This window comes from Eptatretus burgeri, chromosome 2 (assembly GCF_056783735.1).
Source record: "Eptatretus burgeri isolate ZD-2024b chromosome 2, Ebu_testis_v1, whole genome shotgun sequence".
In the NCBI taxonomy this organism is placed as follows: domain Eukaryota; kingdom Metazoa; phylum Chordata; class Myxini; order Myxiniformes; family Myxinidae; genus Eptatretus; species Eptatretus burgeri.
Genome location: NC_140962.1, coordinates 90,782,274 through 90,804,773, shown reverse-complemented (window position 1 = coordinate 90,804,773; position 22,500 = coordinate 90,782,274). Strand labels below are relative to the sequence as shown.

The window sequence follows — 22,500 nt, the reverse complement described above, 5'->3', positions numbered from 1 at the left end:
TAAGCTCTCAACTGAAGCTTTAAATACAATGGAATAAGGTGATGTGAGAACTAGATACTGTATGTCTGTGATGTGAGAGCAACAGACTTTGTGTTTTGACCTCATTGCGGGAAATTTCAGCTGTGTTGAGAGCTTCAGATTCCACAGACTTTGGGAGCCACAGATTTGATGATGGGACATGTTAAATTAATTGTAATAAGGTGTTGAAATCAAATGAAATTGAGGTTGGTACAAAGAAGATAAGTAAATTAATCAATTTAAGTCTACAGGATGTGCATTAAGCACAGGTTTGATGGGCCTAAATTCCTGCTGTGTACTGTTGCGTTTATGGAAGGGTGGGGGGGGGGGTGCGGTGGAGGGTTAGATCTTTCCATGGAGCAGATAGGAATGAATAGAGTAGCATTGGCCATGTGCAAGTAGGAAGCCATCTCGATGTATAAGTAGGGAAATATCAGCTTAAGCATTGTCTTGTTTGCCTGTACACCATACAGGAGATGGTGGTGGTAATAATTAGTTGGGGATTATGGTTGAAGAACTTGTGTATAACCTCCACCAGAGTGGGGGGGTGGGGGGGGTTGCTGGGAGACTTGCAACAAAAGAGGGGGGGTGGAGCTATGAACCCCTCCCGAGGGATGGAGCGTTGCCAGAGAGGAAGGAAATGGAGGAGATAAGTAAGCAATTGGTCAAAAAAGAACGTTGGAGAGGGTGTGTGAGTCTGAGGGAGACCGAGGAGAAAGTTGAGGAGGTCATCCTGCCTGCCTGCCTCTGCCTGTGTTCGTAACCTGGAGCCTGTTCATTGTCCTGCCCATCTCCTCATCATCCTACCATCGTCTGCTCTTCTTGTCGTCGTCCTCGTCACCTGCTCGTCCCTGCTGCCCCAGTGCTGAGTCCCCCGGATTTTGTTCCCTTCCCATCTGTGACTTAGTCCAGAGTATAGCGCCTAGTTGCTTTGGATTTCTTTTACACCATTGCACATAATTATTTATCATCGATTCGGTATTTTCCTTTTCTTCCCCACCACAACCCGCCATTTTCTCCTCCGTCGAGTTCAGTCATCCCTGGTTCTTTTTTTTATTGTGGTTCTACAAATAAACCCGTCTGGTTTTAAAAGCTTTAAGGTTTCTCATGGTTCTCCTCACGACCCACGCGCGCGTTGTCTGCCATCAATTCAGAACGCCTCCACAGGAGTTGAGCCGCTTGGGGCATTGCGGGACTTTAACCTCCCGCCGCGACGAGCTCGACGTTCGTAGAGCGGTCGACGCTACAGTATGTTTCCTTCTATATAAATGTATAAAAGGTACAAAAATATGAAAGAAGAAAGATGTCATGCTTCACTCAATACTTGCGAAATGCAAATAAAGAATAATCCTGACAATAATTCACGGACCGGTGTTTGTGTGTTTGTTTGTCGGACAACTCCTCCCCCGTGAAGATTGCTTTAGAATTGCGACCTGTAGGCGACTGACCAGACAGACAAATATACTCAGGAAATTAATATATACTGAAACGCAAAAGAAACTTACCACCTTTTAAACCTTCAAATATCAACAATAACACTGCGTGTAGTAAATGTGTGAACTTATTTGTGGACAATAGTGTCCTCACTGTCAGCCAAAACGGTCACGGATGGTCACTTGAACCTTCAATGGTTACTTCATAGCACAGCTGTTGAACAGCCATTTTGACTGTCAGTGATTAGCCAAGGGGTACAGGATGATTTTAATGAGCTGCACGTGATGTCTTGATATTGGCTTTCAAAAGGCCAGTGCAAAATGGGCATTTCAATCAACATGCCACGATTGTCAAGGGATCAACGGCAGTGTGCCTTGGGCATACTGCAAGGCGGATTGAGCTACTGTGAGGTGGCACGTCGCCTTGGCTGTTCACACCAGACGATATCGGCCCTGGTGGACAGAGACACCCTCCACAACTCTGCAGATGACAGACCACAATCAGGGAGGCCACGAGTCACCACTGCAAGGCAGGACAGGCAGATGGTCCTAAGTCAGATGGCTTCAGACATTGAGGACTGAGTGGGACAGAATCCAGGAGCAATCCATCCAAAGACTGGTAGGCAGTATGCGCCGACGATGCACTGCCTGTATCCAAAACAATGGTGGCCATACACGCTATTGAAAGGGGACTGACATTGCACCCTGTGCTGTTCTGTACTGTAGAACAAACTTATGAGATGGTGTATCTTGGTCAAAAACTTGACATGTCATCAATAAAATGCCAATGTTTCAATTAGCAATTGTTGGTTTGTTTTATTTTGAACTGTTACAATTGTATTACATTTCAAACAAGTGGGAAGTTTCTTTTGCGTTTCAGTATACTTGTGAAACTTCGATTTCGCAAGTATTGAGTCAACGTGACTACGTCACAGGACTGCAGAATAAGTCCATGTGGTTTGATTAGCCAACATAAAGTCCATGTCATGCTGCAGATTGTATTTGATTTGTTGTGATGTTTTTAACTTCGTGGTTGACTCATGCAGGTACAAGCTTTGCATGCCCAGCTTGAGGAGCAGATGCGGAATGCCCATGACTTGATGCAGGAGCTCTCGAACGACCGTGAGATCCATGTGGCGGAGCAACATGCTGAACGGGTCCGAGAACGGGCGCACATTGAATCGCTCAGCGACCGGTGAGCATATGAATTCCCGTTGCCCAGTGAGTGGTGGCTCTGTTGCTTCTGTCCAAATGCTTACTGTCCATTCTTGCTTTACAAACCAAGTAAATGCTTTGCCTTACAATCATGCTCTTGCTTCCCATGTTTTGAGGTTGTGGCTCACTTCCATCTCTTGTAGTTGCTCATTCTTTCTCTTGAGCCCTTTGACTCTTGCTAATCCATTCCTTTGCATGCATTCACCGTTACCATTTTATTAACCCAATTGGTCCCTTCTCTCAGTTGACATTTGTTTATAATGATCATTGTCCACCCATTGCCATTTGCCTTCCTTTGTCGATTGAGAATCCTCTTGTCCTCTGTTTTGCTATTCTCGACTGGTATACAAAACAGTGAAGATTTCTCAAACCGCATGAGACTTTGGAGGCCTTTCGGTTTGTTTATCCCACTCTGCGAACAGAGCATTGGTGCTGCCAAAGCAGTCTCTTGGCCAGGATTATTCTGGGTGGGTTGCCAACAGTTGGGGCATGAATTTGTAATTTTGCCCAGTGTGTTGGCAATAACATGGTTACTCTGCATGAAAAACACCTTGATCTTCTGCATCCACGAGCTAATGCTAGCAGCTGGGTTCACAGTTGAACATCCATCTGAACGGCAGCAAATTTTGTGACGCAACACCTTGCCTGCGAAGTAACAATCCAACAGTTATCGTCTAGCTGAGAATCATACTCAGACCAGACACCTCAGTGGTAGAATGTGCAACCTCTGTACCATCCTGTTGGACTTTGGAAGCATATTCGAGTAATTTTGTCCATAACGGATTTTGTCAGATGGATGGTGAGCATTTCTTGGGCTGAACTTGTGCCAGTATATTGTCTAAGTCGATGCCTGCAGGATTTGTTGAGAGGCTCTCGTTATGATGTACAATTGGTGACTGAGCCAGATGGATATAATTTTAATTTGGTTAGAGTAAGAGAAGTTTTAATGGGAGGGTTACGAGTTGTGGTGTCCGAGATTGTCAGATATATTATTGGTTACGGTGTTCAACTGCCGATGACATGCACATCCATAGCGGCCTAACCTAGTGCAAGACGTCACGCCGTAATGACGTCCCAGCAAAGATCTTGGCAGACAGAGGCACTGACAGACGGGGAAATCGGGCTACTTTCATGTATAGATTATTATTATAATTATTATTCTTTCCCTGTGCCACCAGGTACATAAGGCTGCTCTCATACAGATTGTAGATTCTGCAGAGGCAGTCTCTTTGGCTATGGCTACAATCCCAGATGGGTTACCACTCACACAGGCTACTCAACTGAGTGTACAAGAAATTACAATTTGTTCAGGGTGCCAGTGATAACTCGCCGACTCTTTGCAAAGGACACCATAGGATATTTAACGTCCATCAACTATTATGGTTTTTTTGGGGTTTTTTGTATACATTGTCGAGGCTCGTATAAGAGCTAACACACAAGGCACAGCAAGGGGGGCATAAGACAAGAGGGGTGGGAGTGGGAAGGACAAAACAGTGGGGAACAGAGACATTAGGAGATCCGTGGAAAGGAGAGGGATGGAGCGGGGAACGCGGGATATATAAGATGGACATTACAGGGACTTTCAGGAAGGAAAGCAGGGAATTTGAAGGAGGTGGGCTTGGGGTGGATTAACGGGGGTAGAAAAGATTGAGGATTTGGATGGGGGAGGATAAGAGGTGGTGGTGAACAGCTGTTTTGAAGGCCTGGAGGGAAGAATGGGATTGAATAGAGTGTGGGAGTTTATTCCAAAGGTGGGAAAAAAAGAGGAATGAAAGAGTGAAGGTGAGCAGTGATTTTGGTAGTTTTACTAGAAGGGGGTTGATGGCGGACCTTGAGTGCCCTGCGGAAATATGGTGGGGACAAATCATGTACAGAGCAGGGTGTGGGGGCGAGACGAGAGGAGACGGTAGAAGACAGAAAGACCACCGACCTGCCTGCACTGAGAGATTGAGAGGCCCAAAGACTCAGCTTCATCACAGGAGATACCAATGATCCTACATGCCTTGGTTTCCACAGCGTGAAGCCGAGAAAGGTGGGAGGCAGGAGCACCAGCCCAGAAGGGAGAGCAGTACTACATCAAGCTGCGGATGAAAGCTTTGTAAGTGGTCAGGAGCTCAGGTGGGCCGATGAAGGACTTTGCACGATGGAGGATTCCCAGTCGGCGACTGGCTTTGGAAGCCAGGTTGGAAATGTGGCTTTCCCAGGAAAGATCATGGCAGATAGTGAGACCCAGAAGTTTGAAAGAAAGGACTTCTTCCAGAGGATTGTTGTGGAAGTGGATGGAGGGGGGGTGGGGGTGGGGGGGTTCCAAACGGTCCTTTCGGAGAGACATAGTGAGAGTGTGAGATTTGTCCGGATTGAAAGACATGTTCCACGTGTTGGACCAGTTTGTGATTTTATCCAGACCTGCAGAGAGCGAAGAAGCTGCTGCATGTCGGTCTGAGGGATGACAGATGGTACAGCAGAGGGTGGAGTCATCAGCAAAGAGATAAAGAGGATTTTCCAGAGAGTTGGAGAGATCATTGATGAAAACCAGAAAAAGAACAGGGCCCAGAACGCTGCCTTGAGGAACTCCAGCCTGGGCAGGAAGAGGGGATGAGAGAACTCCATTTAGGGCAACACGTTGACTGCGACAGGAGAGGAAGTCTGCGAGCCATGAGTGGAGATGGCCTTGGATACCATAGGAAGAGAGTTTGGTGAGCAGGGCAGGGTGCCAGACTGTACCAAAAGCACACTATATGTCTCGGGATATGGCTCTGATTTCATATCTGGCATTGAGGACCTCCATCCATTGTTGGGAGAGCAGAAGCAGCATATCAAGGGTAGAGTGACCTGGTCTGAAACCAAATTAATGATCGGAAATCAAGCCATTGGAGAAGAGGAAGGATTTAATGTCTGAAGCGATGATGGATTCCAAAACCTTGCTGATGATTGTGAGAAAGCTGATTGGTCTGCCATATCAGGGATCTGTTTTGCACCTTTTTTATGCAGGGCATAAATGTTTGCTGATTTCCGAGCAGATGGCAGATGACCTTGAGCAAATGAGTGGGTGAATCGAACAGAGAGAGGGTGAGCAAGAGCAGAGGAGCAGGTTTTTAGGACACGTGGGCTGATGCCGTCTGGACCGGTTGCAGAATCTGAGTTGAGGTTTGACATCAAGCTCTCCACCTTGTCAGGAGAAAAGGACACAGAGTCCAGGGACAGTTGGGTGCGACTGGGTAAGGTTGGTACAGAAAGCAATGGGTTTTGGACACAAGATTTCGATGCAAACACCGAGTTTAGGCATTCAGCCATTTTTACGTGCGGTATCAGCAGTGCGGCCATTTGAGGTAAGGGAGGGGATGGAGGAGGAACATACACCAGAAACAGATTTGATTAGACACCACCAGGATTTGGAGAAGGGAGAGAGGTTTGAAAGTTCAGACTTGAGCTTAGAAAGATGTTGTTTTCTGGCTCTCCTGAGGGTAGACACACACTTGTTCCAAGCTTAATGGAAGGAACTGAGATTACCCTCAGTTGGGTTTACTTTCCATGAGGCAAAGGCAAGTTGTTTCAGGACAACTGCCTCACCACAAGCTTCAGTGAACCAAGGGCGGGAGGAAGGGTAGGACAACTGAAGACGAGAGGGGATAAATCTGTGCATGAGGGAGAGAAAGTGTCTTTGAAAGAATTCCCAGGATGAGTTGATGTTGGAGAAAGTAGCGATGGGAGACCAGTCTAGAAGTTTGATGGCTGCTTGGAGACCCTGCCAGTCGGCTTAAGTGAAATGCCAGACTCGACAGCGCTGAGGTGGTTCTCTGAAAACATCCAGAGAGATGTCCACTTTGACAATTACGTGGTCAGACGACCCGATTGGAGCGGAGGAAGAACAGCAGATATTTTCAGGGAAATTTGTCAAAATCAGATCCAGAAGAGATAGAGTACCATTGGATTTAGATCCGGGTTGGGAAATTGACCGATTGAGTCAGTCCCATTGAGTCACAGAAAGCTTTTGCTGAAGTTCCATGGCAGGCGAGAGAGGTACCCACACCTAGCCAACTGGCATGATGACAATTTAAGTCATTACATATGAAGAAGAGAGAGTTTGGATGAGAAGCTCGAAGTTGGTCCATGTTTTCGGATAGTGTGGTGTAAATGGAGTAATTGCTGGCAGATGCCCAATCTAATGTCCAGCCGAGGGGACGGTGCACACATTGATTAATAGCCCTGCCTGTGCAACACCAGCATGACATTTCCAAGCTGGGTTGAGATTCAAACCCATGCGAGACAGCTCAGTGGTGAGTGTGCGTAACTCTCGGCTCTCCTGCCAGCCCTCTTGATGGCATTGTCATGTCTTTATTTGAAGTACATTTTTGGTGATGAAAACAATAAGGAAAGCTCCTGAGTCATTTGAACTTTCTTGTCAGAAACAGAAGAGTTACTCGGTGTACACAGATACCAAAGTATCCTGCATTTATTTTGTTATGACCAGCATATAGGTGAGAAAAGTCCCTGTTAAACCATAATCCACACCTGTCCTTGAAATGCCTCCACCAATGAAGATGGAAGGAGGTTATGTTTTCACCCCTGCCTGTCTGTCTGTCTGTTTGTTTGTTTGTTTGTTTGTTTGTATGTCAATCACCTACAGGTCACAATTTCAAACCGATCTTTATTAAACTTCAACACATGGTAGAGTTCGTCATTATCAAGAAGCCTATTTTTTTGAGGTGAAAATGTCAACAACATGCTTGTCTCCTTCAGGCTGGTGTTGGCATAGTGGCTCAGGTGAGTGACTTGGGATCTTAGGGTCCTGAGTTGGAGCCCCGTCTACCGCTGAATTAACACTGGGTGGCTTGACTCAGCCTGTCATCCTTTCGAGGTCAGCGAAATGAGTACCAGTGTACTGGTATAAATGGTTGTATTGGCGCTGTTCCATGCCTGCAACCGCAGTGCAGGAATCTTCATCCTGATGAAGCAGCACTCATGTGGAAGGAAGGAAGGAACAACTTTGTCGAAGTTCTGAAATCCTCAATTTTCATCCAATTGACTCGAAATTTGAACAGGATTTGCATATCACGTCGCTGAATTCAACCACCAATTATTTTTGAGGTCAACATGGGCCAAAGGTCAATGACTTGGGTGAGATTTCTGAAATTTTCAATTTTCATCCGATTGACTTGAAATTTGAACAGGATTTATATTTCAAGTCAATGAATTCAAAACCAATTGTTTTTGAGGTCAACATAGGCCAAAGGTCAACAACTTAGGCCAAAAAAAAAAAATGTTGCATTGGCATAACCCGCCCGACCCTAAAAATTCCGCCGACCCTACGTTTTTTTTTTGTTTTTTTGCTATCGAAAAATTTTGCCGACCCTATTTTATTGCTATTTTTGTTGTTTTGCTATCGTTTTCAAGTATCTTGTTGATTGCGATCGCGATCGCAAAAACCCGGAAGTGTTTCGGACAGAACCCGCCGACAAAAAGGGTGGTACTCGAGCCGGGGGAGATTTTGGGAGGGATTTATTAGGAAAAAATAAAAAAAAATAAAAAAAAGATCCCGTCCGACCTACCCCATTTTTCAGTGACCCGTTACACCAATGCAACATTTTTTTTTTTTTGGCCTTAGGTGAAATTTCTAATATCTTCAATTTTCATCTGATTGACTTGAAATTTGAAGAGGATTTGCATATTTGGTCATTGAATTGAACCAGCCAATTATTTTTAAGGTCAAATTTGTTTAATGGATTTCAGAAGTGTCCGTGCTCTGCACAACATCTTTCTTTTTTGTTTGTTTGTCTGCAGGATATCTCAATGAGTTGTAGACGGATTCTAATGAAATTTGGTAGGCAGGTTGGGTGTGTCACAAAGATGAACTGGTTTGATTTTGGTGAAGATCTGAATCGCGATCTGGACACGAGAATTATTTAATTTTAAAAGTGATTCTTCACCATTGAGAGATTCTTCACCAAACGAGAGGTGCTCGTTTTATTTTTATCTTTGGCCCTCCCAAGCTGTGCTTGTCTCATTATTAAATTACTGTATATCAGCATATTTCTCTCCAGTACACTAATCTACATGTTCAAAAACCAAGGTTTGTGCTGGTTTCAGACATTTATCATTCTCAAGACAGGTGATCATAAAATACCAACAATTTTGTTTGGGGATATGAATTGGATCTGTTGTAATTTGAGCAGAATGTCTCTTCCTCAGCCATGTTCACTGAATGCTATCTGCATCTGAAATAAATAAATCCTTAGCCATCTTGTTGGCTTTGGAGTTTTCTTTTCTGAACTATGAGCATTATTTAACATGTCTGAGGCAGACTGTGTGGTGAAACTGCTTCTTTTCTGGGCAATGGATGGTATCTCAAGTCGAGGTGAAATTTGAGCCAAAAATTGCGCATTCACAGCTTTTAACCCAATGATGAAGAATCTAATGACTTCACACACTCATGGAAGGTGGGTCATATTGACCCATGATTTGTCATGCCTTATTCTTGCAAAAGCAAAAACAACAAAATGTAATTATCTTTGAGATGTTTTTATTTTTTAAATATTTAATGTATATTTTTCCCCCCATATCTTGCTCGCCCACCTCCCCCCAGAATGCATTAGTGGGTCCTTTTTTTTTTATTTTTAATTTTTTTTGACATTTTGGACATTTGTTTTTGACTTTTTCATGACACCATGATTTTTGTTTAGCTATAACTTTCTTAGAATTATTTTTAGGTCATCTCAGTAGAGATGACCTAATAATAACAGTCTCGAAGTCTGTCCATCTGTCTGTCCGTCCGTCCGTCCACAATCAAACCGAGTGGAGACAAATAACCAATAGTGGAATGGATAGAGGTCGATGAGACATGCACAACGATATAACTTTCAAGGTCGTCCAAGGTCGTGGTCAACGTCACGAGGCTGTCAAAGTTGCGAAAATGGTCGATTTCAAATCGTATCTCCTCCCTCATTTATCAAGAGAGATCAAATGTTATTAGTGATTCAGATACTACAGACGATTATCTAGAACAACACGAGCCATTTTTTTTGAAATTTGCTCTTGTTCCGATTTTATAGCCCTTCAAACTTCGCTCTGATCCCCCGTATGGGCCATTCATAAAGTACATACAAAAATAAAAGTATTAAATTAAGAACCGGAACTCTCCGAGACAAATATTACATTTGAAGCTTTTGTCAGATTTAACTAAAACAATGGAACCCAAGTTTATATTCACACTTACTTTCATTTATGACATTAACATTGTTTTGAATGTCAATTTGTACTTTTATTTTCATAAATGATGTGCTGTGATATTAAAATAAAAAGGTAAATTACACCGCTAGGGACTGCATCGTCATGGCTTACAAACATCGGTTCATAAGGAACTGCTGGCTTTGCAAGCGATTAGCGATGTATGAGGGGGGTGGGTGGGTGGTCACTCGCCTGCATACAGAGGGGGGTGGGTGGTTTTGAAACCCGGAAATAGAGCGTACGTACTTTATGAACTGCCCCTATTCCAGTCTGGCACTGAGTTACTTTCGACCTCTGGCAGAGATGACCGTCACTCCCTCTTGGGGGTATTTTTTCTATGCATGACTTTCAAATACAGGGTCAGAGTTATTCCTTTGTGTGTGTTTCATTTTTTTTTTTCAGGATTTTTCAGGATCATGAGAAAAATGTCATTAAAAAAAACCATCTTTGCTCTCATGCAGAATTGGGTCATATTGACCCAGGCCAAGAATGATTGTTTGTTTCACAATAACAAAACATTTTCATGCATGACCTGTCATATATGCTTCCAATCAAGGTTAATACATATTACTGTGTGTATTTATTTGAAGTATTCATGAAAGCTCATGTATAGAAGAATTTTATAAGTTCCAGCTGAATAAAAAAAAAATCAGGCTGGGTCAATATGACCCACTTCTGCATGCTCGGAGGTATTGGATTTTAAAATATTTTTCCCCGTGATCGTGAAAAATAAATGACTAAAATGCACACAGGAATATGTATTACCCTTTATTTGAAGCATATATGAAATGCCATGAATGAAAATGTTTTTATAACAAAGTTATTGGAGAACAAAAATCAGATCATGTCAATATGACCCATTTCTGCATCAGAGGGGTGGTGGTCCTTCCACACATTGGTACTGCTTGAGAAAGCTCTGATGCAATGATGCAAATTTATACGTCAAGTCTTGTATTTTCAGCGTCACAAAGGTTGCTCACCTGTGATCTGTTTGGAATAGGCGTATCTATATGACACCGCTGTGCAGTCGCTTTTACTACAGTGTCCAAAGGTCTTCAAATGAACATTTTATTTCTGAGTTTCTATAAATGAATAAAAATACACTTTTGTTTTATTAATGATCACTGAAATTGATCTCAACGTTTGGATATATAAAATTTCCTTCCTGATTTTCATCATTGTCGACGAAGGTACGAGCATGTGTTAAGAAATTCCAAGCAATCAGAATGAAAATGTTCAATTAACTTGATGAATATCTTAACTTGACAACTTTTGAGTCTGCCATGTATCTGGTACCAGCACACAGGGTGACGTTCCATTTGACGAGTTCTGAGGTACATGAAGCACTGATGCATTGTTGGACAATCTCGTTGACAATTTAAGAATGAAAGTGGAAAAAATAATCATTGACCTTGTTGCATAATTTTTTGTTGTTTTTTTTTTTCAGATTGGAGCGCACTCAAACACTGCTACACGAGAGTAATGCGGATATCCTGCGTTTAAAGCAAGAAGCATGTACACAGGAGCGTTGCTGGATTTCAGAAAAAGATGCACTCCTATGCAAGTTGGATGTCCTTCATGAAGAGCTTAATGCTCAGCGAATGGGGGGGTCGCGACGACCATTGAACGATGATTCTTCCGTCTTGAGGTTTCAACAAAAACTTGAGGTTTCATCCTTCACTTTGTAATCAAACATTTTTTTATAAAACAAACAAATAAAAACCAAGAAGGAATCCAAAGAAGTATAAAGCAAAGATGGAGTCATTAGGAGGAACCTGGATAAGATTTGGGTTTCAGCCACCACTCCACAACCCTCAAACCTTATTTATATTGTGGATGAATAGTAGCTATTTGCCTGGTGTTGGCTTAATGGTTAGAGTGGCAGGCTTGGGATCCTCAGGTCCTGAGTTCAAATCCCGCTCAGTCATTGAATGAATACCAGGTGGGTTTGACTCAGCCTGCCATCCTTCCGAGATTGGCAAAATGAGTACCAGCTTGCTGGTATGGTTGAGCCATTTGAGTATCCTGCGTCAGAGTGGCGACCAATCCAAGATTGTTCCCAATGGATGGAATAGTATCAATGTACAATATAATGCTTGTGCAAGAGCATCACTATAACATCAATCAGTACTGCATCAAGAGCAATAATCAATACACTTCCAGCATATCTGTTTTGTTCCTCAAGCTCAACAATTCTTGTGAAGGTTACGGTTTTGCACCAACAGTGTTTTGTTTTGTTTTTTCTTTTTATTCTCAGGGAATATATATATATATATATATATATATATATATATATATATATATATATATATATATATATATATATATATATATATATATATATATATATATATATCACCAGTTCTGTTTGAAAATGCTTAAAACTAACAATTAATGATGGGATTTGCCTGCATCTCAAAACATTTTTAATGAAAATGAAGGCATCATTGTTTTTGGTCTGTTTGATGTTTCCAAATGAGCTCATGTCTCTGCTATCATCTGAGCTCCAGTGTTTGAACATCGGTATTGCAGCACTCCCTGAGGTTCGGACACCGCATACTTGTGAGATCATGGTGGGTAGTCACATTTACAACTGGTCTGGACACTGATGGTTACCATGCCCAATGAGTTGCTGTAGCTGTGTCCAATAAGCTGACTCCCATGATAATTTAGGTAATACCGGTCAACGAGCGTATTATGAGACTGAGTTTTGATCACTCCTTGGATGTCATTTCCCTGTTCTCTGTATATGCTCTGACTGAGGTGAGTGATCTCGCTGTGAAGGAGGCATTCTTTTCCGCGCTGAATTATGTGGTTGATCAGTGCCCCAGCTGAGATGCTCTTCTCATCTTCAGGGATTTCAATGCATCGACTGGCACTTTTATAACTGGGATGGTTATGAAGACGTGTTGGTCCCCATGGGTCTGGAACTGTGAACCAGATTAGCACCAAGTTCCTTGACTTTGCAAGAAGTCGTGGACTTAGAGTGGCTGGTTCATGGTTTCAGCGCACACAGGCTCATCGCTGGACTTGGTGTTCCATCACTGGTGGCGTGGTGAGGGAGATTGACCATGTGTTCGTTAATGATTCAGATGATTCAGAACTGCAGGGTCTATCGGAGTGCTTAGTTCCTCAATACCGACCACAGGCTTGTTGTAGCAACTCTGAAGTTTCAGCTTAAATCCAGAAGAATGGTACCGTCCCAGCCGAGGCTGGACGTTGGCAAGCTCAAGGATAAGAGGGTAGCTGAGGAGTTTGCGAACAGGCTGAGTAGGGATTTAGGGAGTCTGGGTGCTTTGGGGAATATTGAAGAGTTCTGGAGTGCCTTCATGACCACCATCCTTGATGTTGCCGGTGGATGTCTTGGAACCCGCCGAAGGGTGAAGAAGAACTTTGTCTCTGAAGGGACACTGGATACCATTGACCAGAGTCAAGGCCAGGCTTAATGGCAGAGCTGAGCTGTTCAGGGAGTTGAGGCGTAAACCTGTACGTGCACTGAGTGTGGACAAGGAAGCCTTTGTGTGAAGAATCTGTGAGGGTGTAGAGCATCACCTGTGGTCAAGAGATTCTAGTCCTGCTTGTGGAGAAATTTGTGTATTGCGTTCCTCCAAGCCCATGGGCTCTTGAGAGAGGAGTCCAAAGTGAAGGCTCAATGGGCCAGTTACTTTAAGTGGCTGTACCAGGCTGACCCACCAGCTGTTGAGTTTGATTTCAGGGGTGTAACTATCCCCATCGTGGATCCTCCAATCAACTGTAAACCACCTTTGTTTGTGGAAACGCAAGTTGCAGTGAAACGCAGGAAACGCCCCTTAAAGTGGGTAAAGCTCCTGGGATCAGTGGCATCCATGCTGAACTTCTCATGGCTTGTTGAAATGCTGTACTCGTGTCTTTGCAAGCAGTTCTGTGCTCTGTTTGTAGCACAGACATCATCACAACTGACTGGAAGAGTGGTCTTGTTGCTGTCCCTCTCTGGAAAGGAAAGGGTGATCGCCAGGGCTGCAAAAACTACCGAGGGGTGGTACAGACTGCTCTCAGTGCCATGCAGTCTTTGCTCGGATAATTCATAATTGGGATTGCCCCCATCTGCTCGAGCACCAGCATCCAGAGCATTCAGGCTTTAAACGAAAGAGGTCAACAATTGACCGTATCCTTGCTCTTCGCATCCTTACCGACACAAACGAGAATTTCTCCTGGGGCTGCTCTCAGCCTATGTTGATCTCTGCAAAGTGTTCGATTCAGTGAGTCGGGATGCCCTCTGGTGGATTCGCGGTCTTCGTGGGGGTGCCACCAAAACTGATTAATCTACTTTCTGAACTATACTCTGGTACGAAGACTGCTATGAGATGTGGTGGTTTCATCTCCGACTTATTTCCCATTGTTATTGGAGTTTATCAAGTGTGTATACTGGCCCCCACACTTTTTATTGCTTGTTGCGACTGGATTATTGGGAGGATGTCAGAGAGATCAAGCAGTAGTGCATCGTTTGGGAATGTCAAGATCTCTGACCTTGATTTTTCCAGATGATGCAGTCATCTTTGCAGAGACACTGGATATCCTTATGGGGCCCTCGAGGTGCTGAATAAGGAGTCGGAGCCACTGGGATTATGGGTTTCCCTGGTCAAAACTAAGATCCAGGCTTTTAGTGACATTTTGAATGCTGCTTTCTTGTCTGTACCTGTTTGCCAAGGTAAGTGAATCTCTCCGTGACTGCAACATCCTCACCACAGTGATATTCATGTCTCTGCATGTTGAGAGCCAGAGGTCGATAGACGTCTGGGTTGGGCCTGGGGAGTCATGCATTCATTGGATCATGGGGTATGACGCTGTCGGTACCTATGCAGGAGGATGAAAGTTCAAGTTTTTAAGTCCTTGGTCCTCCCAGTCTTGCTCTACGGATGTGAGACTTGGAATCTGACCAATGATCTGAGACAGAGACTTAACTCCTTTGGAACCAGGTCTCTTCGGAGAATCCTTGGCTATCGCTGGTCAGACTTTGTGTCCAACGAGCGGTTGCTGAGAGTCTCAGATGAGATTTGTTACCTGTATAGTCCGTGAGCGTCAGCTGCGGCTGTGCTGATATGTGGCTTGTTTTCCCGATGCTGATCCTGCTCACCAGATTCTCTCAGCGAGGGAGTCTTGTGAGTGGAGCAGGCCAACGAGCTGACCACATGCCTCGTGGTTGCAGCAGGTTGATTGCCATCTCAAGGAAAGGTGGATGGGCCAAGCATCTGTCTCGGGCTTGGTTTTTCAAACCCGGGGGCGTGACCCCAAGTGGGGTCGCCGAGCAAATTTTGTGGGGTCGCAGGCGTCCACTTGCTCGATCCACTTGCTTGAACACGTTCGATCGGTGTTCGCTTTTACGGGATGCAATATAAACGGTTCGTTCAAAGTATGGGAACCGGCGCAACATGACGCTTGGAATGGGATCTAGCCCATGCGCGGGCTCACTGAAGGGCAGTTCATTTTGGTGGGAAATTAGTGGTTTGATCCACGGCCTCTCAGACTCAGACTCTGACTCTATCATTAACGTCTATTCACGTCTCCACGTACGACTTGAGACCTTATTTGTGATGGCAGCACCGGCCACCAGCAAATCTCGAGAACGTTCTTACCACGATAAATTTCTGGACCTTGGATTTTGCTACATGGTGGATAAAAGTGGGGCACAGAGGCCTCAGTGTGTGATTTGTTTTGAAGTGCTTTCTACGGAGTCTATGAAACAAAATAAATTGCAGAGGCATTTGACTACAAAACATGCGCCTTATCAGGATAAGGAGAGAGCGCTCTTTCAGAGGAAACTTCTTGCACTCAAGAATACGTGTCTTGACAGAGAGGGTACATGCCATCAGACCAATTCTCAGGCATTAGAGGTCTCGTATCGAGTGTCGCTCCATGTTGCCAAGACTAAAAAGCCTCACTCCATTGCGGAAGAACTCGTGCTGCCATGTGCAAAGGACATGGTATCTCTGATGGTTAGGGAGGAAGCGGCGAAGAAACTGGCAGTTATACCCCTCTCTGACAACACCATCCAACGCAGAATTGAAGATCCGAGTCTGGACGAAACGGCTCAGGTCATACAGAAGATCAAGGAATCGCCATGGCACACCATACAGTTGGACGAGTCCACTGATATCGCATCGTACGCGCTACTCATCATCTGGGTCCGCTTCATCAAGGCTGATAACTTTGTCGATGAGCCTCTGCTCATCAAACTATTGGAGGCGAGGCCACCACCAAAGGCGAGGACATTTTTGGGAAAGTAGAGCAGTTTTATCATTACCATAATCTGGACTTCGGAAAGTTGCTCGGTTCTACAACAGACGGCGCGCCAGCAATGTTAGGAGTGCGTTCTGGATTCAAGGCTAAATTGCTTGAGGTGGCTCCTCAGACCTCCGTGGTACACTGCATGATTCACCGAGAAGCGCTCGCCTCTCGTACTTTGCCAGAAACCTTGCAGAGCATGCTCTCAGAAGTGGTAAAAATGGTGAATCACATCAAATCGAGCGCCCTCAACACTAGGGTTATTCAGGCTATTCTGGCAGGAGATTGACGCCGACCATAAGAATTTACTATTCTACACTCAAGTCAGATGGTTATCTCGAGGAAACCTTCTTCTGCGCGTTTACGAGCTCAAAGATGAACTGAATGAGTTCCTACGCACACAAGGGAAAACAGCATGGTTAGGGTTGCTTGAGTCGGACTCTTGGCTGTCAGAACTGTGCTATCTCGTTGACATCTTTGAACGTCTCAATGTCCTCAACCGCTCCCTCCAAGGCAAAGACGCCAACCTCATGCTTTTTCACAACAAAATGAGCAGATTTCTGGCGACTCTAAAATTACTGGCAGAAAAAGCAGCTGTTGAGTGCTTCAGCGTTTCCCCCCATCTGGTGGAGCATCAAACGACCTGCCTGTACGATGATACTGAGCTCAACTGTCTTTCTGGGGAGATAGCACGTCACCTTCAGTCGCTCATTGAACAGTTCGAGCACTATTTCCCTGAGCTGGATGTGCAGTCCTTTTCTGTGGTTCGGGACCCTTTCACGGCTCCACTGGACTCGATTGCTGATGAAGATGATACAGCACAGGAAGAGCTTATACAGCTCCAGCAGAATTCAGGAGCGCAGGCTCTTGCGCGGATGAATTCGTTGTCGACATTCTGGTGCAAAATGCTGCCGTCGTACCCGACGCTGTCATGACGCGCCATTAAGGTTCTAATGCCATATCCTTCATCATACTTTTGTGAGCAGTCGTTCTCCACCATGGTGGTGATTAAAACAAATTACAGAAATCGCCTAGAAATGGTGCATGATATGATCCTGGCATCGTCATCTACTTCTCCACGAATAGAGAAGTTGGTTTCTGAAAAACAGGCTCATCCTTCTCACTGATATATCTAAATGTCATTCGGACTAAACTTCTGAAACATTCAACTGTACTATTTGGATACTGTCGGCTATTCTCCGGGTACTCGTCTATGAAAACATGACGATGGTGAATAAAGTAAACAGTAAATGTTCTTGTGTCATATGAAAACTTATCTTGTATATTATGAATTAAAATTGGGTTTTGAATCTTTTGGGTCGCGCAATGTAGAGAGGTTCTCAAATTGGGTCGCCACTAAAAAAAGTTTGAAAACTACTGGTCTAGGGGATGGCCAGATGGATGCACTTGGAGTACTGCTGGAAAGTGGATGCAGCGACGTGCTGCTCTGGTGCATGCTCCCATACCTGACCTGACCTGAAATGAGCACATGGCTTGTGATTCTGGTGTCAATGGTTCAAATTCCATATTCTGTATTGCTTTGCCCATCATCTACTAATGTGATTGTAGTTCATGTGTAAAGTACAAATTGCATTCCTTATCCTTAATTCACCTTGAAATTCCATACTTCCTTATCTTGCATGTGTTATATGTGCAAGCTCCTCAATGAGACTTAGGTTTATTGAGGAGTTGGATGGGTTCGAGGGTAGAGGAGTAGCAGCTGAAACCCAAATCCTATCCTGTTTCTTCCTGATTACAGTGCTACCCGCCACATGGTCGAGTTGTAGGCGACTGAATTGACACCCCTCACTGGCTTTGCTCGTGGGGAGGGTGACTGTGACACCCTGCCAGGACCGAAAAACAACACCTGACAAAGGGCAGATGAGCTCCCTTCAGGAGTCGACAGTCATCCATTGCGGAGATGGTGTCTCTAGGAAAATTTATTTTTCTGCCTGGCTTAGTTACCCCCTCCTGCACAGTGGTTCTGTGAAGAGGTTTTCTTGTTTCAGGACTCGGTGAAGATTTTGCCAGTTTTTCCTCCTCTTCTTTTCGTTCGTAGCCTTTTACTTAGGTCTTAGAGTGACTTTATGCCTTGTTTGGGGCAACTTCCAAAAAAAAAATACTCCATCTTTGCTCTTTACTTATTTGAGTTCCTTCTGATGACTCCAATGCATTATTTTGTCTTCCATTTGATTATGTTTGCATCACATCCTGATTCTGTGTGGACTGTGCTTCTCTGCTGACGGACCTCTGGTAGCTTGTACCTGTTGCTGCGTTTGAGACAGCGGAGTAACTGCTGAAATCTATCTATCCGAGTTCTTCCCGACATCTTTGTTCTTCGTTCCTTTCACACTTCTTTCGACATTTTTCACATTTCTCTTTATTCATTCGAATTCTTGTTTTATTTTTTCCTTTATCTCTTTTGTGCTTTATTTCCCTTTCTTTATCTGTCTTGGGAGAAGTGAATTCTTGCAGAAATTGTTTTTCAATTCTCACTTGGCTGTGCCTGGATGGTTTTGAGGGTAGAGGAGCAGCAGCTGAAACCCGAATCCTATCCACGTTCCTTCTGATGACTCAATCTTTGCTCTTTTCTTATTCGGGTTCCTTCTGATTAGTCTAATGCAGTATTGGTCTTCTGTTTGATTGTATCACTTTAAAATATATTCAAATTAGGAATGGAGCATCATCGACCTTACAAAGTCCACAAACTAAAACAATAGTTTTAATCAACTTTATAAAACGATCCCTTTTTGTTTGTTCATCGGTTGGTTTGTTCCTTTTCTGTTTCATCCCTGCCTTCCTCTTCCTCTTGTTGCCTTGTTACATTCAGCTTGTGTGCAGCTTATCCACCTCCCCAAAATCTTAGTCCCACTCTCTCCTTTATTCTGCTGTTGGTGTTTCCCCCTTTTCATTTTGTTCCCTTCCATTCTGCTCTCACCCTTCCACAAGGGTTAGAGCAGAATCACCATCTCTCTCATCGGGGAGACCGATGAGAGAGATGGTGAGACCAAGTACATTCATGTCGATGCTATAGTGTCCATCTTTTTTTTTTTATCCATCCTCTCATGGATTAAAAAAAAACTTTTTTTTTCTCCTTACTGTCCCTGGAGGAAGAAAGGTTTATTTAATCAAAAACTTTTGCACCTAATTAGATGTGCATATTTGTTTTTCCAATTATTACAACTTGTAATGTATGTATCCAGCAACTCAAGTTGAACTTGGGGCAGGCCCGTGAGTTAGCAAGCAAGTACAGGGAGCAGTGCATTGGACTGGAGGAGGAAGTGGCACATCTTCATGAAGAGCGTGATGTTGGCAAGGAAGTATTCAAGGTATGCATTTTCTGAGTAAAAAAAATGTATATTAAAAAAAAAACTAATTCCGACTTAGTATTTACTATATCTAATTGCAACATGGAAAGCATTAACTTGTCAGTCCCTTCATTAAAACGTCCATCACATGATTATCATGAAGTGGCTCTTTAAGACCAATATGATTTGGCAGCATTCTGTGCGAGGGATACGGGACAATTCAATACTGAAGTCCCTTTCATGAAAAGCTCAAAATAGACAATGAACTCACAAAAGTAATAGCATTTAATGTTTTGTTTTTTTTAATCAGATGATAGAATTGACCTATCCACGATAAATCGATGGAGGAGCTATTTAGAGAAAGGTGATGAATCTCAGAGAAATGTGGTAACTATTCTCGCTGCTTTAGCTTTCCGTTTATTTGCAGAAATGGGTAGCACACTATCCTTTGTATTGAAAAACTCCCTCCTTTTTTTCTACTAGGTTTAAGGCTTAAGCAAGAGCTGAAACACACACACACACACACACACACACACACACACACACACACACACACACACACACACACACACACACACACACACAATAACATCGACATAAATGTAGTTGGTCTCACCATCTCTTTCATCGGTCTCCCCGCCTGAGTCTGTTGTTGGCAATTACGGTGCCCCAATCATGGAGAGGAAGAAGAGAGACAGAGTGCCCTGCAAGGGAGATTGACTTTCTGAATGAAACGGTGAGGCTCAAGGGAAAGATTAAGACGAATCTTGTGTTGGAGGAAAAAAAAACTCAAATAAAGAGACGCAGACCCATTACGGGTGGAGCCCTGTGTCTGTGCAACTGCACGGAGCAGCTGGAATGTGCACTGTCAAAAATAAAATCTGCGGAGAATGAAGATCATGTCACAGAGAGATAGAGATAGAGCTCTCCACTGATGTGATCGGCTGAAAAGGTGCTCCCTGTCTTGGTAAAATAAAAGAAGCTTATATAAAGAAAGCTGGATTGTAGACAAGACAGAAATCGTCCTCCACTGTAAGGTGTATTCTATGCATGAACAGTGGCAGATGCATGGCAGGGGAGCAAGATTTATGATCATCCAAGAGAAGAACGTCCAAAGAAACAAAAAAGGTGACCCATCCACTGTATGGAGAAGCCGTTTTGAGTTAAAGCTCTTCACAACAAAAAATTGTCAGAACAACTGAAATTTGTGAAATGCTACTCCAACGTTCAAATATAATTTGGCCTCGATGAATGTGCAAATGTACATATATACAAACAGTAAACCAACAAAAATGGACAACATAAAAATACAACAATAACTGAGATACAACAATACATGGGCAAGAAAAGTGTTAATGGAACACATTTTCTGTGTTTAAAAAATATGAAAAACAACAAATTCCAACTTAGTGTTTATATTTATAATTGCAGTCTGGAAGGCATTAACTTGTCAGTCCCTTAATTCTAACCATCTTCATTCTAACTAAGAAAATGAAGGCATCATACAAGTACCTCTGAGTACAAAAGGGCCACCAAAAATGTCAAACAAATGCACAAAACAATTGCCAAAGAATGCCCACGTAGAATGAGGACGAAACTGAAAACGCGCCTCTTCCCACGAAACAAAATCGAAAAAAAATAATTACCTGTGCTAGTTTTCCAATACAGCTGCGGAATAATAAACTGACCACAATCAGAAATCAACAAACTAGATATCAAAACAAGGAAACTCCTTACTATCCACAAAATGTTCCACAAAAATCGATGTATCCCGATAATGTACCTGCTTAGACAAGAAGGATGTAGCAGCCTGATGGAACTCAATGAAGTGCACATAATGGCAACTGTAGGATTGGCTGAGTAGGCAAAAGAGTTCAACAAACCACCAAATCCAATTTGTATACAAATGCGAAAAGAGCAAGCCAGAAAAGGTATCCCGAACCCACCTTGTAAAATTTCCAAAAACAAATGTGAATACAAGATGCCACACATGAAACTGAAACAGCAATGAATTACAGCCCCAATAATTGCAAAAAAGACAAAATAAAAATATAAGGTGAAATATCAACAGATTTATCAACACTGCTAAAATATCAAAAGTATAAAATATCAACACTGCTAAATGGGAAAATGATAAAAATGATTTGGACAGACTGGGCATGTACAAAGAAGGCAAATGGAATGGCAAAGAAGAGGTCAGCTCAACCGGGATGGAGAACTATTCAGAACTAGAAAGGCACTCGTTAGAGCTCATACCTCCACCACGTAATGCTTGATCCACAAGAACATATTGGGCCCAATACGTTTTTGAAATATCATGCTGTGTATCGTTTTTGGCCCCATCTCTCAATGGTGAAGAATCACTTTTACAATTAAATAATTCTTGTATCCTGATCCAGACTCGGATCTTTACCAAAATCGAATAAGTTCATCCTCGTCATACTCCCAACCTGCCCACCAAATTTCACCCGGATATGTCCACAGTTTTTAGATGTCCTGCACACAAACAGAGAGAAAGAGAGAGTGGTAATAACATAACCTCCTCCACCTTTGGCGACTGAGGTAATAAATCCCCAAGACAAAGGACCTTATGCAAATAGCTTTAATAAAATGGAGGGATTGAGTCAATTGGACAGGTGTAGGTTCTGCAAGGTAGAAACAGAAAGCATGTCACCTTCTCTGGGGATGTGAAAAACTCCTGTCAGAACAGCTGTACACACAAAGGCACATCAAAGTATGTCGAGTAATCCACTGGAACATCTTCAAAAATATCAATATCCTTGTTTCAGAAAGCTCATGGAAACATGAACCGAAAGCAGTCATTGAATACGCCGTAGCGCTCACGTACAACCTGATGATCCCATCAGGCGTGCACATAGAAAACAAAGCATTGTGACTGGATATAATTCACGGGTATAAAAAGAAAAGACAGTATTGCTAATTTTGAGGCGTCAACACCCAGCGATTTTAGCCTAAATATAGCAGAAATCAAGAAAATCACCAAATATCAGGATCTCAAAAATGAAGTCAAAAGATCTTAG

At 43.3% G+C, this 22,500-nt stretch overlaps 1 protein-coding gene across 5 annotated transcripts in view; it reads left to right on the top strand.

Annotated features, from left to right (window-relative positions):
- Positions 1-22,500, top strand: part of CCDC77 (coiled-coil domain containing 77) — a 112,622-nt gene that overhangs the window by 64,769 nt on the left and 25,353 nt on the right. For all 5 annotated transcript variants that reach the window (XM_085870285.1, XM_085870280.1, XM_085870282.1 and 2 more), the window contains 3 exons: positions 2,498-2,646; positions 11,338-11,557; positions 19,355-19,480. In XM_085870285.1, coding sequence (XP_085726411.1) covers positions 2,498-2,646; positions 11,338-11,557; positions 19,355-19,480 — 495 coding nt within the window. The remainder of the gene's footprint in view (positions 1-2,497; positions 2,647-11,337; positions 11,558-19,354; positions 19,481-22,500) is intronic.